The 13,869-nt window shown below is 45.0% G+C and overlaps 1 protein-coding gene across 2 annotated transcripts in view; it reads left to right on the top strand.

Moving 5' to 3' along the window:
- Nucleotides 1-1,522: 1,522 nt before the first annotated feature.
- The window catches only part of EGFR (epidermal growth factor receptor), a 158,535-nt gene continuing 146,188 nt past the window's right edge, over nt 1,523-13,869 (top strand). For both annotated transcript variants that reach the window (XM_039549019.1, XM_039549018.1), the window contains exon 1: nt 1,523-1,960. In XM_039549019.1, the coding sequence (XP_039404953.1) occupies nt 1,855-1,960 (106 nt within the window). In that variant the 5' untranslated portion in view covers nt 1,523-1,854. The remainder of the gene's footprint in view (nt 1,961-13,869) is intronic.

Below are 13,869 nucleotides of genomic sequence, written 5' to 3'. Positions count from 1 at the left end.
TCATCCTAATAAATGATTACAGGCCTGTAGGGTGATACATGGTTAAAGGCATGCGGTCAGGCATTGGGCTTTGGGCTAGGATGTGTAAAGGGGATGGTAGTTTTCTTTACCTAGTTAGGACAGTGACTAGTTAAACTATCAGAAAAAAAAGAGATTTTACAGAGGAAATTGACTGGTAGGAGAAGGGCAATGTATCTCTTAGAGGAACATGCATAACAGAGGAAAGTCAAGGTACACTCAGTGGCTATTTTGCAATCTGTTGTGTTCCGATACCCTGGATAGATGCAGGTGTTTAGCATGGAACTTCCCAAAATTCATGTCATTACTGACTTTAGTTCTGGAATTCCCACTTAATCACAGTAGTTTTAAGTCTTCATATCCTATTGACTGTGTAACCCAAGCCTTCACAAGAGCTTTATGAAGAAATTAGCACCAGTGTTCAGCAAGTTTGAATGTTGAATCACGATTTACTCCGAGAAACCCCAGCCCAGACAAGTGGCACTTCTGTGTCCTATTTACATACCTGAGTGACAAGACAGTGCTTCCTCCCACTTTCCAAAGAAACAGCCTGTTAAAAAAACGATAAGAATATTTTAATGAATACTGAATAGCTTGGGCTTTCCTCTTGGGGGAAAGGACCACCACACCGGTACTATTTTGCTTAATGTCTGTGGAAGTACTTGGAGCACCTCGAGAACACTTGTGTTATTTTGTGTTTATTAAGTAACTTGCTACGCGGAGCAGCGAGCACTTTCTCACTGCTGGTGGCAGGGGAATAGAAGCAGTATGGGCAGACACGGACCCTGTCATCCGTGTTGTAAATAAGCACCAAAACCTCACTGTTTCATTCCACGCACACACTTGGCCTTACAAGTATTGGGAGCAAAATGACAGAACAAGAGCAGGACTACCCGCAGAGGCCGAGTGAGCTCCGCTGATTTCGGGCGGCAGAAACAAGGCTGGAGCCCCGGAGATGCGCCTCTGGGGAGTGGATTGAACCTCCGGAGCGGCTCAGCTGCTCCCCAGTAAAATGCTGAGAGTTCTCCCTTGCCCGGCACAACTTTCCCTGATGAACGGGACGGGACGGGACAGCGCTTCTGGCGCAAACGCGCCCGGGACACCCGCACTGCTGTAAACCTCTGCTCCCCCACCACTCCCGGGCGGGGACACACGGGAAGGCAGAGCTACGTTAGGGCCACGCCGCTCCTTCGCGAGCAGTGGCGCAAACGCACGCTTATGCCTTTGGCAGCTACCGGGCAGAAGCTGCCGGGAAGTAGAAAATCCACACATACACACCCCTCCCAGCAAGGAGGAACGGCTAAACTATCTCATCACCACTCCCACCTCCTCTCATCCTATATTCCGGGACAGGTGGAGGACCCGCCCCTTCTCCACCTGGGCGGGGAAGGAGCTGCCGGTTTCTCCTCCCCTCTCCTCCTTGCTCCCTCCCCATCCTCCTCCTCCTTGGCGTCCCCAGAGGGAGCCCCTGCGCTCCGCGACCGAGTGGAGAGCGCAGCCGGGCGCACCCCGTCCCACAGCCGGCTCCAGCCGCTCCGCAAGCCCTTGCGCACCCGCCGCCGCTTGCAGCAGGAGGAGCAGAGGTGGGGGGGAGGAGGAGGAGGAGGAGGAAGAGGAAGGCAGCAGCCCACCCGCAGCGGGGCACCCACGTGTGCGCGCAGACCTCGACGGCCGCCCTCCAGCATGCTGCTCGGAGCCGCGCAGGGCAGAGCGCCGGAGAGGAGCTGATCGCTGCCGCGGGAGAAGAGCACAGCAGGAGCGGCTCCGCGGAATCATCCGTGCGCCCGTCCCGTCCGACCCCCAGCCACTCCGCCGAGGGAGCGGCGGTCCCGCAGCATGGGCGGCCGCAGCCCCCTCGCTGCTGCCGGGCCCCGCGGCGCCGCTGTCCTGGTGCTGCTGCTGGGGCGCCTCGCTCTCTCCCTCGCCGTGGAGGGAAAAAAAGGTAGGGGGCTGCGGGGGGCCAGGGCGCGGGGGTTCCGCCGCCCTTTGCCGGCGGCGTCCCGGGGGACCAGGGAGCCGGGGCTGCGGGCGGCTGCGTGCCGCGGCCTCCCGTGGGGAGCGGCGGAGGGAAAGTCCCAACTACTTATTTCCCTAAGAAAAAAACCAAACAAAACAAAAAACCCACCCCAAAAGCAGAGAGAGAGGAGAAACGGGGAGAAAACCAAACCTATAGCAGCGATCACGCAGCCCTGACTTCCTGATTCTTGGCTTATTTTCTTTTGTGGGGGTGGAGGAAATAAAAGGGAATAAGCCTTGGCACATCTCATCTGTTGTGCTTCTCTCCTTTAGTGTTTCTTTTTTCTACTTCCCCCCTTCCCACGTTGCCCAGTCGCTCCCCGGAGCGCGCTCCGCGGCTCAGCCCAGCAGAGCCGCTCCCGGCTCCCCTGCACCGCGGCGGCGGGGAAAAGCCGCGGGGTTCCCGAGTAAGCACCGCTCCGGTAACCCGCCGTCGCTGTGACCCGGACACCTCCGCTTGTCCTGTTCAAAGATAGTCACAGTAATAACAGAAAGAAGTATGCACCTGGGGAGGGGTGACTGAAAAGGGAGGAAGCTTCATGTGGATTCTGGTTCCCCAGTTATCAGAAAGAGGAGCAATTTATCCCTGCCCGACCCGGCGCGAAGGAGCCGCCGTCCCGTCCCGTCCCGTCCCGTCCCGAGTCTGCCGGCGCTGCCAGCCCCGGCGCTGCCCGCCCGTCCCGCCGGTGCGTGGGAACAGGGCCGGGGCGTGGGGCTGCCGCGGGTGCTTGGGTTTTCCTTCTTAATTGGAGAAATTGCTTCAGAGGGTGAGAAGACGTTTCTGGCTGGTCAGCCCCGTCGCTTTTTCTCTGTGTGTGGTGTTCTCTTTTGTGAGTTTGGAGAGCAGGCCCCGGCTGCTGTTCCAGCCGGAGAGCAGTCCTCTTTATCTTGGAAATCTGCCAGCCAGAGGAAAAAATGCAGATTTGGGTGGTTTGGTTTTTCTTTTTTTCCTTTCATTCTTTTTAAAGAAAAAGGGGGAAAAGAGAACTATTGCTTTCTAGAAGAGCTGATTGCATGGCTTAGAGCAACTGAGTTAGTCTTTCGTGACTGTGGACTGTAAAGACGCCCTGAAAGTGAGGAACACCCCATCCAAAAGAACTAGTTGCACAACCTTTAAAAAGCGGAAAGATTCTCTTGTTCCAGAAATCAAGTTCATACCTGTTGTTGATGTAACATGGGCAGTTTTTCTTTCCCCTTTTTTTTTTATTTATTTATTTTTCCTCACCCTTTGAAGCTGATGAGAAGTGCCTCCCATCTGCTCTGCCTGTGTTAAAAGTCTTTTGAGATGCAGTCTCAGGTGCACATGCCCTGTAGAATATGTAAAGAGTGAAAGAAATACCTTGTTTATAATGTTTAATTCTGTGTCTCACAAGCTTAGGAGGTTGTCAGTTTTTTGAGGATTACTAAATAATCAACAGCTACGTGATAAATGCAATAGAGGTTATTCTCGGGATGTTGTATCAGCAAGTAACTGTTCCTCTGGTAAGAGCTGGAGGCTCAGTGGCACAGGTGAAGGCAGAAGGATTTCTTCAGAAAGCATTAATCAATTGACTGGACTTTATTAGTTTCTCCCTACACTTGAAGATAAGCAAGAAAATTACTCAGAGGTACAAAATGAAGCAGCATCTGAGAATTGTGAGATACTTATTTGAAGCAACAGGTCCAAGAGGTAGTAGAGGATCAGTGTATGTTGGGGACTGCCTCCTTGGTCAAATGATAGGACCTAGCATCAGAATTCAGAGTAATGCTGAAAGTAAATGTGCTGTCATAAATATACACAACACTTCTGAGTTTTAAGACCAAGTTTTGTGGATTTTTACAAGTTCAAATTGCATGTGAAATGACATTTTTAAAAATTTCAACCAGATTTATTCTATTACCAAAAGGAGATGTCTCAAAAAACCAAAAAAGGTGCCTGGGCAACTGTTAGAAGAACATCAGAATCAGCCTACAAAATCTGATCAACATAATGTTTGAATGGAAATTTAAATATAATTGTGCCTTTTCCCAAAATTGTAGAAAGAATTTTCTTGAATATGGATGAGAGAAAACTGGTTTTGTTATAACATTGTAGTCATTAAGATACAAAAAAGAAGCCTACTTGAGCATATTCCAGAACCAAACAGCATTGCTCAAAATTGAAGTACCCTCATCACAGGGATCAATGCCCGCCTCTATCTACCTGCTCTGATGTTGACCGACATTGACCACAGTGGAACTAATCCAGATTTCCACTAATGTACCCTGGGTGGCCTGCTCAGTGGTACCTGAGATAAATATACCTGTGATGGCTGGCATGCCACTTATGCTGGATGCATTTGACCCATGTCCTTTTTGTGTGCCAGTGCTCAGTGACAGTGCTACGGTTTAGTAAATTGCTTTTTGTTGCTGTGTATTGGTTTTATATCTCTAGTTTTGATCTGTAGCTGCAGCCGTTGTGGGATGGGAGTGTGCTGCTCCATGATGGGAGTGTGCTGCTCCATGTCGGGAGCGTGCACGCAGGCATGGTGGGCAGCTCGGGAGCTGCCAGAGTGGACTGTAGTAGCTTTCTGTACCTGGAGTCTTATACAAAGGACTAAGTTCTTTAAGGATATTGAAGTATTCTTGTCCGTGTGAAGTGAAATATCCTGTGCAGTGTTTACGTGTGGGCTGTGTGTGCACTTACATTGAGTCTGCCCTTTACCTTGTCGTGTAGTTTCTGCACTGTGTATTATTCTGTGATTACTTGTGACAGGTATGTACAAGTAGATGGGTCTTTGGATTGTGCAGAGCTTGATCCAGTTCCATGCAAGCATCCAGTGTCTTTTTAGATGCACTTCAGTGTAACCTGGCCACTGCTCTGTGGAGCAGAGATCTGGCAGGAGAAGCCTGTGAGTTGTGCTTGCTGTGGGGGCCCCTCAGGAGTGGGGGTCTGCCCACACATCCACAGCTTGGCTGAGGAATCAACAGGGCTCTCTGTCTACCTGGTATCAGGTGAAGGATGTCTCATACTCCTGTTACAATCCTGGGAGAGCTGGTACACTGTTCTCTCATTCCTGTGTTTGTGTTACCACTGACACAAGTGGAATTTTCTATGTGGACAGGAGCTAGTTATGTTTGTGTATGTATTTATTATGTGAGGTCTTGTCTGTGCAGCCATTTATTATTTTTTATTCTCCTTGGTAAATGACCAAACAATTTTGGATTTGGAAACTAAAATAAATCTCTGCAATCTTGATGGTAAATACAGTTGGAGAAATGGAAACTTAGATACTGATGCGGTCCAATTTGGTGAGATAATAGAAATAAATAAATAATGTTGAGTGTAGAGCTGCTCTTACTCCAATGCCTCAGTGTGTGAATGCTTAAGAACAAAACCCAAATCACATCATTAAGAGCAGGGAAGGGAAGGTGAAATGCTAGCACTCATCTCCTTAATTCAGTCAATCTGCAAAATACAGTGACTATGTGCGACATTTTGCAAGAGAGTTTGGCATCTCAGCAAAGTGTGTGTGTGTATGGTGAGCAAAGTAGATGCTGAAGTGCTAGTAAATACAAATTGTTATTTCTTGCATCAAGAGTATATTAAGAGATTTGCAGATAAATAGGAAATCAAGATCAATGCCCTCAAGACTTTACAATCAGAGTAGTCCATTGTAATTTATTTGTTAATTTATAAAGAGAGACTTTTGCGGAGTGTCGCACAATGCCATTATAGTCCTCAGGGCTGACTTTTGCATTTAGGTATCCATGTATCACCGAAATCACTGGGATATGCTAGCTTTAGCAGCAAGATAGCTGACTAGCCAAACCAGTTCCTTCAGAAGGTGTCCTTATCTTCCTTGAGCACAAACTGCCGTTGCTTAATAGCTCTTCAGAAACAAGCCTAGTGGAAGGTTTACTTCATTTTTAGGGAGGATGACAGTACCTTCATGGAATGGTTTTGCATAGAAACTGTTGATGTTGCTACAAACTCTTGCTCTAGTCCAGGTTTCAGTAGTATGTGTGCATCAGAGAGTACAGTCACGCTGTGTATGGGAGTGGATTATCCCAGAAAGAACTGATACTCAAAATTGGTGTCAGCGTGTTATAAGCACCAACATTTACGGGTACGAGAACTTGTGTTAAATCTCATGTTAGACTTGGATCTGTATTGCAAAAGGGTTTGTGTAACACAGATTTCACTTGTAGAACTTTATTTGAGGGAGCCAGAACTGGCTGTACTCACAAAAGCATCTTTTGGCTGCTCTATATTAGGAACACTTCCTGGGGTGACCTGGCTGACAAACCTTTATAAATCTAGATTAGTCAAAACGGGGGTGAAGTCTAATTCTGTAAAAAGATTACTTTCTAGACAGAATAATTGTCATTTTGGAAATGTGTGAATTGCATTAGGCACTTTCTACTTGTGTTTATAATTTCTCAAACCCCCATTCTGCTGTACTGCTTTCCTTGAGCATCTACTAGCAGAAAATGAACTTCTGTCAGTCAGGGCTCAGGATTCTGGCACAGGAATCACACTCAGCTGGGAAATTGCTCGTTTTATCAGAAAGAGAAAGTTATTAGGAAATGCAGCAGAGCTGTTATTTGCTTCTCAGTGGAAGGATTGTTCTCACTTTTTGATTCCTGCAGTTGTAGGAGGCGTGTAGCGTGCAATGACCTCTCGAGCAGCAGTTTCTGCGCTGACAGGGATAGTCGCCTGTCTCACACTCACCTCAAGGTTAGCTTGAGCAACACATCTTTTTTTAAGTGCAGAATTTGCCTCTCTGGATCTTGAGCAGTGCTTCACCCAGCACCTGTGAGAGAGACCATGGCCAGGGGCTGTGTGACGCTGAGGTTTATGGCAGGGGAGCAGGGATAATGACAAGGGGGCCCTCACCACTGGGATGCACTCTTCAAACAAGGCTGATGCAATGCTACATGCCTCTGGTGTTGAGGGTGGTCTAAGATCTGTGTTGGATGTGACTGATCAGAAATCCTCCGTTCCTGAGGACCACTGCTGTTCATACCTGATGGCTTTAGAGAGCTCAAGAAATGCATGAGGGCATGGAGAGCCTGCAACATGGGCTTACCAGCATTGTGTAGGTGTTGGTAGAAAGTGTTCAGGTGAATGATGTTTTTCCAGGGATTAATGGTACACAGTGTGGAAATCCACTGCTTGATGTTTTGTGTGGACTTTGACAGTCCTTGTTCAGCTTAATACAGTACACACTGATCTGGTTAAGTACATATGGATTTGACCTTCTCCTGTGCCCCTTCTTCTAGGAACTTCCAGGAACACTATTAGTAGGTACAGTATGAGATGTAGTGGTGTTTCAGTCCATTCTGGTTATGTTACTTCTTGACTTCCAACTATGACAAACAGAATTGTAATGCTTCCTTTTTTATGGCTGAATTCTGCTGACCTAACAGTATTGAGTAATAGTGTATTTTTTTTTTTATTTCAGAAATAGTTACAGAATATTTGGCATTAGTATGTGCAGAAGAAGTAATTCTTAAAGGAAATATGGAAAAAAAAGATGTAATCCTCTGTACAGAGAAGTTGGACCAAAATAAATGTCTATTTCTGCTGAAGCAAGATGGTTATTTATTAAGAGCTGCAACACGACTTCGTAGTTTGTCTTATAGGGAGAAAGTGTTGGTGTGGGTCTTGTGCTTGCTGCTTAATGTTATTGAGGATTGCTCAAAGGAAGAAAGAGGAGAAACCTACCTGTGAGATTGTGTGTTTAAACAGGAAATCTTTCTGATGACCAGAGTGAAAAGATGCTGCCATGTGGGTTGGCCATTGAGCTAACAAGTGCAAGTGCTACCCCAACACACCTTTTTAAAATTATTTTTTAATGAACTGAAGGCATAGTTAGGAGGGAGAAGCACTGGATTTGTGTATCTCATAGGGATGTGTGAGCTTTCATTTTGAAGCTTCAATGCAAAGTGTGTTTTGCCTGTTGACAGATCTGTGCAAGGCAGATGCAAGGATCCTCCTTCTGCCAGCGTGCCTTGATCTGCTCAGCACATCTGCGTACCTGAAAGTAAACATCTACGTGTTCACATGCATGTTCTACTAGCAGTGTGCATTGAATCACGGGTGGCTTTTGTTTGTTTCAGTGGTTGAAGAGGAAAAAAAAACCTAGAAAAAAAGAATAACTTCCAGTCATACTGAAACAAGTATGTCAGGGGTGGTTTAAGTGAGGTGAAGTGAAGAAAAAAAAAAACAAACCAGCAACAAAACACCAAGAAAAAAAGCCCTGTTTTAGTATCATCTGGAAGATCAAATTTGACCTGAGACCATTTTTTTTTCAAGTTGGGTAAGAAGCAAAATGAATTGTTTGAAATGAAAATTTGCAGGTTTATTTCGAAAATATCAGAATACCACTTGATTTTCTTATACCTCTCTCCCACTTAGATTTTGGTCAAGGTGTGTTAGCTGAGCTTGGCTCGTAAAATTAAGGTTTTGGGAGTGGGGTAAACTGTCATTTGTATACACATTAATAGTTCTGCTCTGATCTCTCTGAACATTGAGATTAATGAAGCCAAAATACTTGTGATAACTTTTTTCTATTTCCATCAATTGAAACAATGAAATAGTAAAAATAATGAAATGGAGATAAATAAATATGTGTAAATTAAAAGAAGCTTGGTGTCCACTGCCTCCCTGGACTCCGCATGTTTGGCGCCTTCACCTTACCTTGCTGAGTTCCAGAGGAGCCCGAGGCTTGCAGGCTCCTTGCTGGAGGTGCAGGAGCAGGCGGGCTGGGGCTCTGGGCAGGCAGGGTGACGCTGCTGAGCAGTAGCAATGCCCCAAGGGCCAGCCACGCTTCTGTGTGGGTTAAAAGCCTTCTTGTCTAGCGGTTACCTCTCTCTGGTTGCTTTCCCTTGCAAAGGTGCTGTGTGAAGGGTGGGTAGCCCCCCCCAGGAGTATCCTCCAGCTCCTTGGAAAAGTGGGGGATTTGCCAGTCCCCTCCATCCCAAACTGAGAAACTAATAATGTTCAGGGTCAGCAAAGGCAGTTGTGTTAGAACTCTGCTGGGGTAGACGGCTCCTTCTGGGCGCCGAGACCAGTGAGGTTGGATGAGTCGGCAGGGACCATGTCAGACAGGATGTTTTCTGGGGAAGAGGTGGAAGGAAGGAAGGACGAAGAGGATATAAACCAGCTGTCTTGATGACAGGATAGTAGTATTTTAGCTCTGGCTTTTATAAGAAGAAAATTATCACTTTGTGGGAACAGGGTTTGTATGTTTGGTAATCAGAACACGGTGGCATAATCCCTGCCTTCCCATCAGCAGATTCTGCAGTAAACATGAAGATAACCAGGAGAGCCCTGGAAATTGGCCACTCTTGGCACTGGGGCACTGTGAGCTCGCCCAGCACTTTTCCTAGATCGGGAAAAGTATTGTTTTACCTATCATGAGTCAAGGGATCGAAACCACAGAGACTTTGAATGCTTGCCTGAGGCAACACATCTGGCCACTGATGCAGTTGGCTGCTAGTATTTTGGCCTCTCACCCCATGCCCAAGCTGAGGATAAACACTGCCTGGAGTTGAAGGTAACCAGCATCCTACTTGGGGCTTATTCACAAGCTTTGGAAAAATGTCTCATGTGGAGCATCATTCCTTCACTTTCCTGAAGGCCCAGAATTCTGTGTGTCCTTCCCTGGGGACATGTCCCTTGATGGAGGCTGTCTGGAGCCTGGAATGAGGTGACCTATGGTGGCATGCATCTGGCTTGGCTCCTGGCGACTGAAGTGTGCTCATTCCCTGCCTGTGGTAGGGCTCAGCATGCCTGGCCCCTTGCTCTGACGCCCCAGGGAAGCCCCGGCACCTCCTGAAATAACAGCAGTGTGAGACAGTAGCTGCAAATTGAGGTTAGGTGTAAGCAGATGTAAAGTCTGAATTGTTTCCTGAGTTATGCTTTCTATGTAGCTGCAGCACAGTTATGGTGGCAATTTTCATGTTTGCAAGGCCTAACTTTAAAAAAAATCCCTAAAACTAACCAACCAAAAAAAAACCCATTGTAGCTGCTTCTGTCTGGGGATATGTATTCACTCCCCCTCCCCCCATTAAGATCTCAGATGTATGTGCAATTCTGAAAGTCGAGTTTGATTCACATTTGAGGCAGTGGATGTTTCTTCTTGAGAGCTGTGTACTTCCATTCTGCAAGGTGAAATTATGGTTGCATGTGCAGCTCCCTATTACTAAGCAATGGTTTGATCTTGAAAATACCAATTTTTCCATTGCATTAATTAATTCATTACACTGGAATTAATTTTTTTTTTTAATTAAGTTCACAGTGTTTTTGTAGAACAATGATGTTTTCTGAAGTTTACTCAGGAGGTAAGACTAAAGAAGGAGGCAGGGTTCAAGGAAGAAGCTTGTTTTAGCAGTTGGGTCAGTTATTTCAACAATGCCTTTAGCAAAGAAGTAAGAGGCTGTTTTCACAAATCAGTAACTAGTTCCCATGATTCAGATTGAATCACGTAGCTCAAGTCATTTGAATAAATAAATGACTTCTAGTAAGTGAGACAGCCTCTGCAATTAGGATGGCATGCTGCATATTTCATGTTATTTATTATGTGGTTTTCAATAGATATGATTAAGCTGGTTTACACTTGGAATGCTAGGTAGCATTTCAACACAAGCCACTTAACCAGAGCTTACATTAAAATGAGGTGCACATTTGTTTTGCACAGGTGGCATCGTGCTGTATCTTCTACACTTATGTTTTCATGCGAATTTTCTGCAAACAGATACTTAACAGGAAAAAGAAGTCACCTGGCCGAGGGCACCTCCATTTTCTCTAATTGTAGCAGGCAATTCTCAGTGCTTCCCCAGTATTTACAGTTGCTGCAGTCTTAGCTTTCCTTCATTTCTTACTTGGCCATCAACTCCCATGGATGTGCATAACCAGAGGTGCAGAAAACTGCTTTTCTCAGACATGTTCATGGATTACGTGCTGTCCTTGGTGTTCCCAAGAGGATGTGCTTCATGGGTTACCTGCAACTTCTGCTGTTGGACTTGGAATGAGAGCATTGCAATTCAGTGTAGAAGACAAGGAAGAAAAGGTCTTGGCCTTTGTTTCCAGACATGGTTATTTTATAGTTTGTCTTAATTTTAAGTGGCTATATTATCAAATTGAAAAATCCCAAGTGGTTTTGGTGTTGTGAAAACAGTGTTTTGAAAAAATGCATGGTCATTTTACTACTCTGTCATACCTGTTTGTACCATGGACAAAGCAATATTAATTTAAGAAATACACCCTGGACTATCAAAGGCAATAAGTAGCTCTGGTTGAAGGGGATATGGAGAATAGGTAAGATTTGGGGCCTGCTGGCCAAGTGATCATCTGCTCTATTCAGGAGAAAATTTGGCTATCACGTGTCTTTCCAACTTTTTCAGTTAACATAGCATGAAAGGTACATTAGACACAAGGGGATACCTATTTGATAAAGGAGACTTTCACAATAATGAAGATACCAGATCTTCAGTGCCAGATAAAAATACCATTTTGCATATGTGATCACTCTTTCTTCTGTGAGTGGAAGTTACGGTTCTCCTACCCTGAAGGCATTGGTGGTGAATTCTGTACAACATTTAGAAGCTGGTAGAAAAATAAAACCTTCATTTCTTTTAATCATTGGGAAGGGACAGCTGTGATATGAGTAGACATGACTAATGTTTGACAAATTTGCTTCTCACGTGTTAAATCTGAAGGTTCACAGATCATCTACTGGGCACATGAAGACAAGGAAACCTTCCCCCACAATGTGGGGGAGGTATCCTCAAGTCTCTGGGTGACTGGTTGGCACAATGTTTTGCAAACTGCTGAGCAGTAAGCGCCTTTAGTCAAAAAGCTGTTACAGGAGTGCAGTGGTTTTTTTTTTTACTGCAATCTATTTCTCATGAATGGAAGTTTTACATTCTCACTTCTTGAACAGGATTCAATTTGTTTTACTGCTCTTCAGACTAGTTCAGCAGCAAGTATATGCCTTTTTTTTTTTTCTTTCCCATTAAAAACAAACAGAAAACCCCAAGTGAAAAACCGATTAAACCAGAACAAAACAAACCAAATTTTTTGGAAGCAGAACTGTTAGTTGGCAAAATCTTGACTCTGGAAGCTGATTTGTCACAGCTAGACCATAATTGAAGCTGTTAGGTTTCCGCATGAACATGGGTTTTGCACCACAGAGCAGTGTGTTGGACGTGGGCCCCCTGGCATTTGATGAGAGTTGGGAAGTGGTGGAAGTGTGACTCTGACTTCTCTCCCTTAGTCTGACTCTGAAAACACTCCCTGAAAACCAAGCTGTCAGAAAACCTAGTAACAGTCACATCTCCCCTCCCTCAGGTACTGATGCAGGTCTTTCCTAATGGAGACCTGTGGTAATGTGAACAGAAGATGAACTATGCCCAGGAAGAGAGTTTTTTCCACCTCAGGTTCCATATTTGAATTCTGACTGGTATCAGGATGCTTAGACTGGCAGTGTAGTGAAACACAAAGGCCAGCAGGGCACTGATTGCCTGTACAAATGGACCATTTGGTGTTAGGCTTTCTAATGAAAAACCCCCTTCTAGCTGGTCCTTGTGTACCCAAAGCATGTTGGGACAGAGCACAGGCATCCATTTGAAGTTTCACTTGTCTAGCAGAGTAAGGTCAATAGGAGAATTGAGCTGGTGTCTGTGCAGCAGACTGAGTGAGGTGCTTGCAAGGTGGTGTTAGTGCCATACTTTGCCTTTATTGTCATGTTTGTACCATCTGGGTAGGTACTGATGCCATTATCACTACCCTGAAATTAATGGCAAGAGTCCAGTCTTCGAGAGTAGGAGCAGGGACACGTATTTCACAGAGGAAGGGAAAGCATGCAAGAGAGATTTATGTTGTGTGTTCAGCTTCCACCTACCTGTGAGGATAAGTAGTGGAGTTGCAGCAGTTTTAATTCGATATAAAAGTAATTTGTAGTTCCTAATTTGACCTCTTGCAGGTGAGGAAGTCTACAGCAGGAGGTGAAGTCAAAATTTGAGCATCTTCAGTTATCTGGTCGGATCTGATTATTTATTAAAACATCTGTGTTAGGATACATGCCCAGTTAATGGATCAGTCTGATATTTGTCTTTTTGTTTGGGATTTGAAAGGATGACCACTGAAATGCTCTCTTATTTCCATCTGGTCTTCAAAAAGTAATTAAGTGTTGAACAATGGTATTGTCAGTCTGTTTCCTACCTAATAAGCTCTGCAAGGTGCTCTTGTTAATGATTTTATTATTTCAGATCTGCTCTTGTTCTCTCTTTCCCTCCTTAATGAGGCAGATCCCCTAGGCAGCATCAGTTTATCACAGTTGTCTATGGTAGATGAACTAATCCAGCACCAAGGAAGTTTGTGTTCAGCCGTGTGTAAGATGCTCCCAATCAGTATGTACAGATAATTCTCGATGACGCATGAAAGACTTAGCATGTGCAAAAAAGGAAGAACAGGCCCTTTTTCTAAATGAGGGTCATCTTGATTTGAACAGCAGCAGTCTGGTTTGCATCAATGAGCACGTGTTATTCAGTGAATTAAGAGTAAAAATAGCTAATTAACACCTTCTCTGTTTCTTTTTTGTCTGGTCATTAGTTACTACAAGCCAAATTAATTCCTGACAGCATAGGGCATGGAAGGGTGTCAATGACAAACTGGGGTCAAGAACTGAATCCTTTGATGTTCTGGAGAGAAATATTCCCTCTTTTATTGTATTGCCTGTATCATGTAATTCGATGTAGGTAGGCTTAGCTAACATCTGTATTTTGTGTTTCAACTTGTGAAGAGAAAATCTGAATTGGTTGTTGGAATTTGAAAGAAGGGCTATTTTATGCTGGTTTAGTATGATA

Source organism: Corvus cornix, chromosome 2, assembly GCF_000738735.6.
Source record: "Corvus cornix cornix isolate S_Up_H32 chromosome 2, ASM73873v5, whole genome shotgun sequence".
NCBI lineage: Eukaryota > Metazoa > Chordata > Aves > Passeriformes > Corvidae > Corvus > Corvus cornix.
The sequence above is the reverse complement of the archived record's forward strand: the minus strand, read 5'-3'. Positions and strand labels throughout refer to the sequence as shown.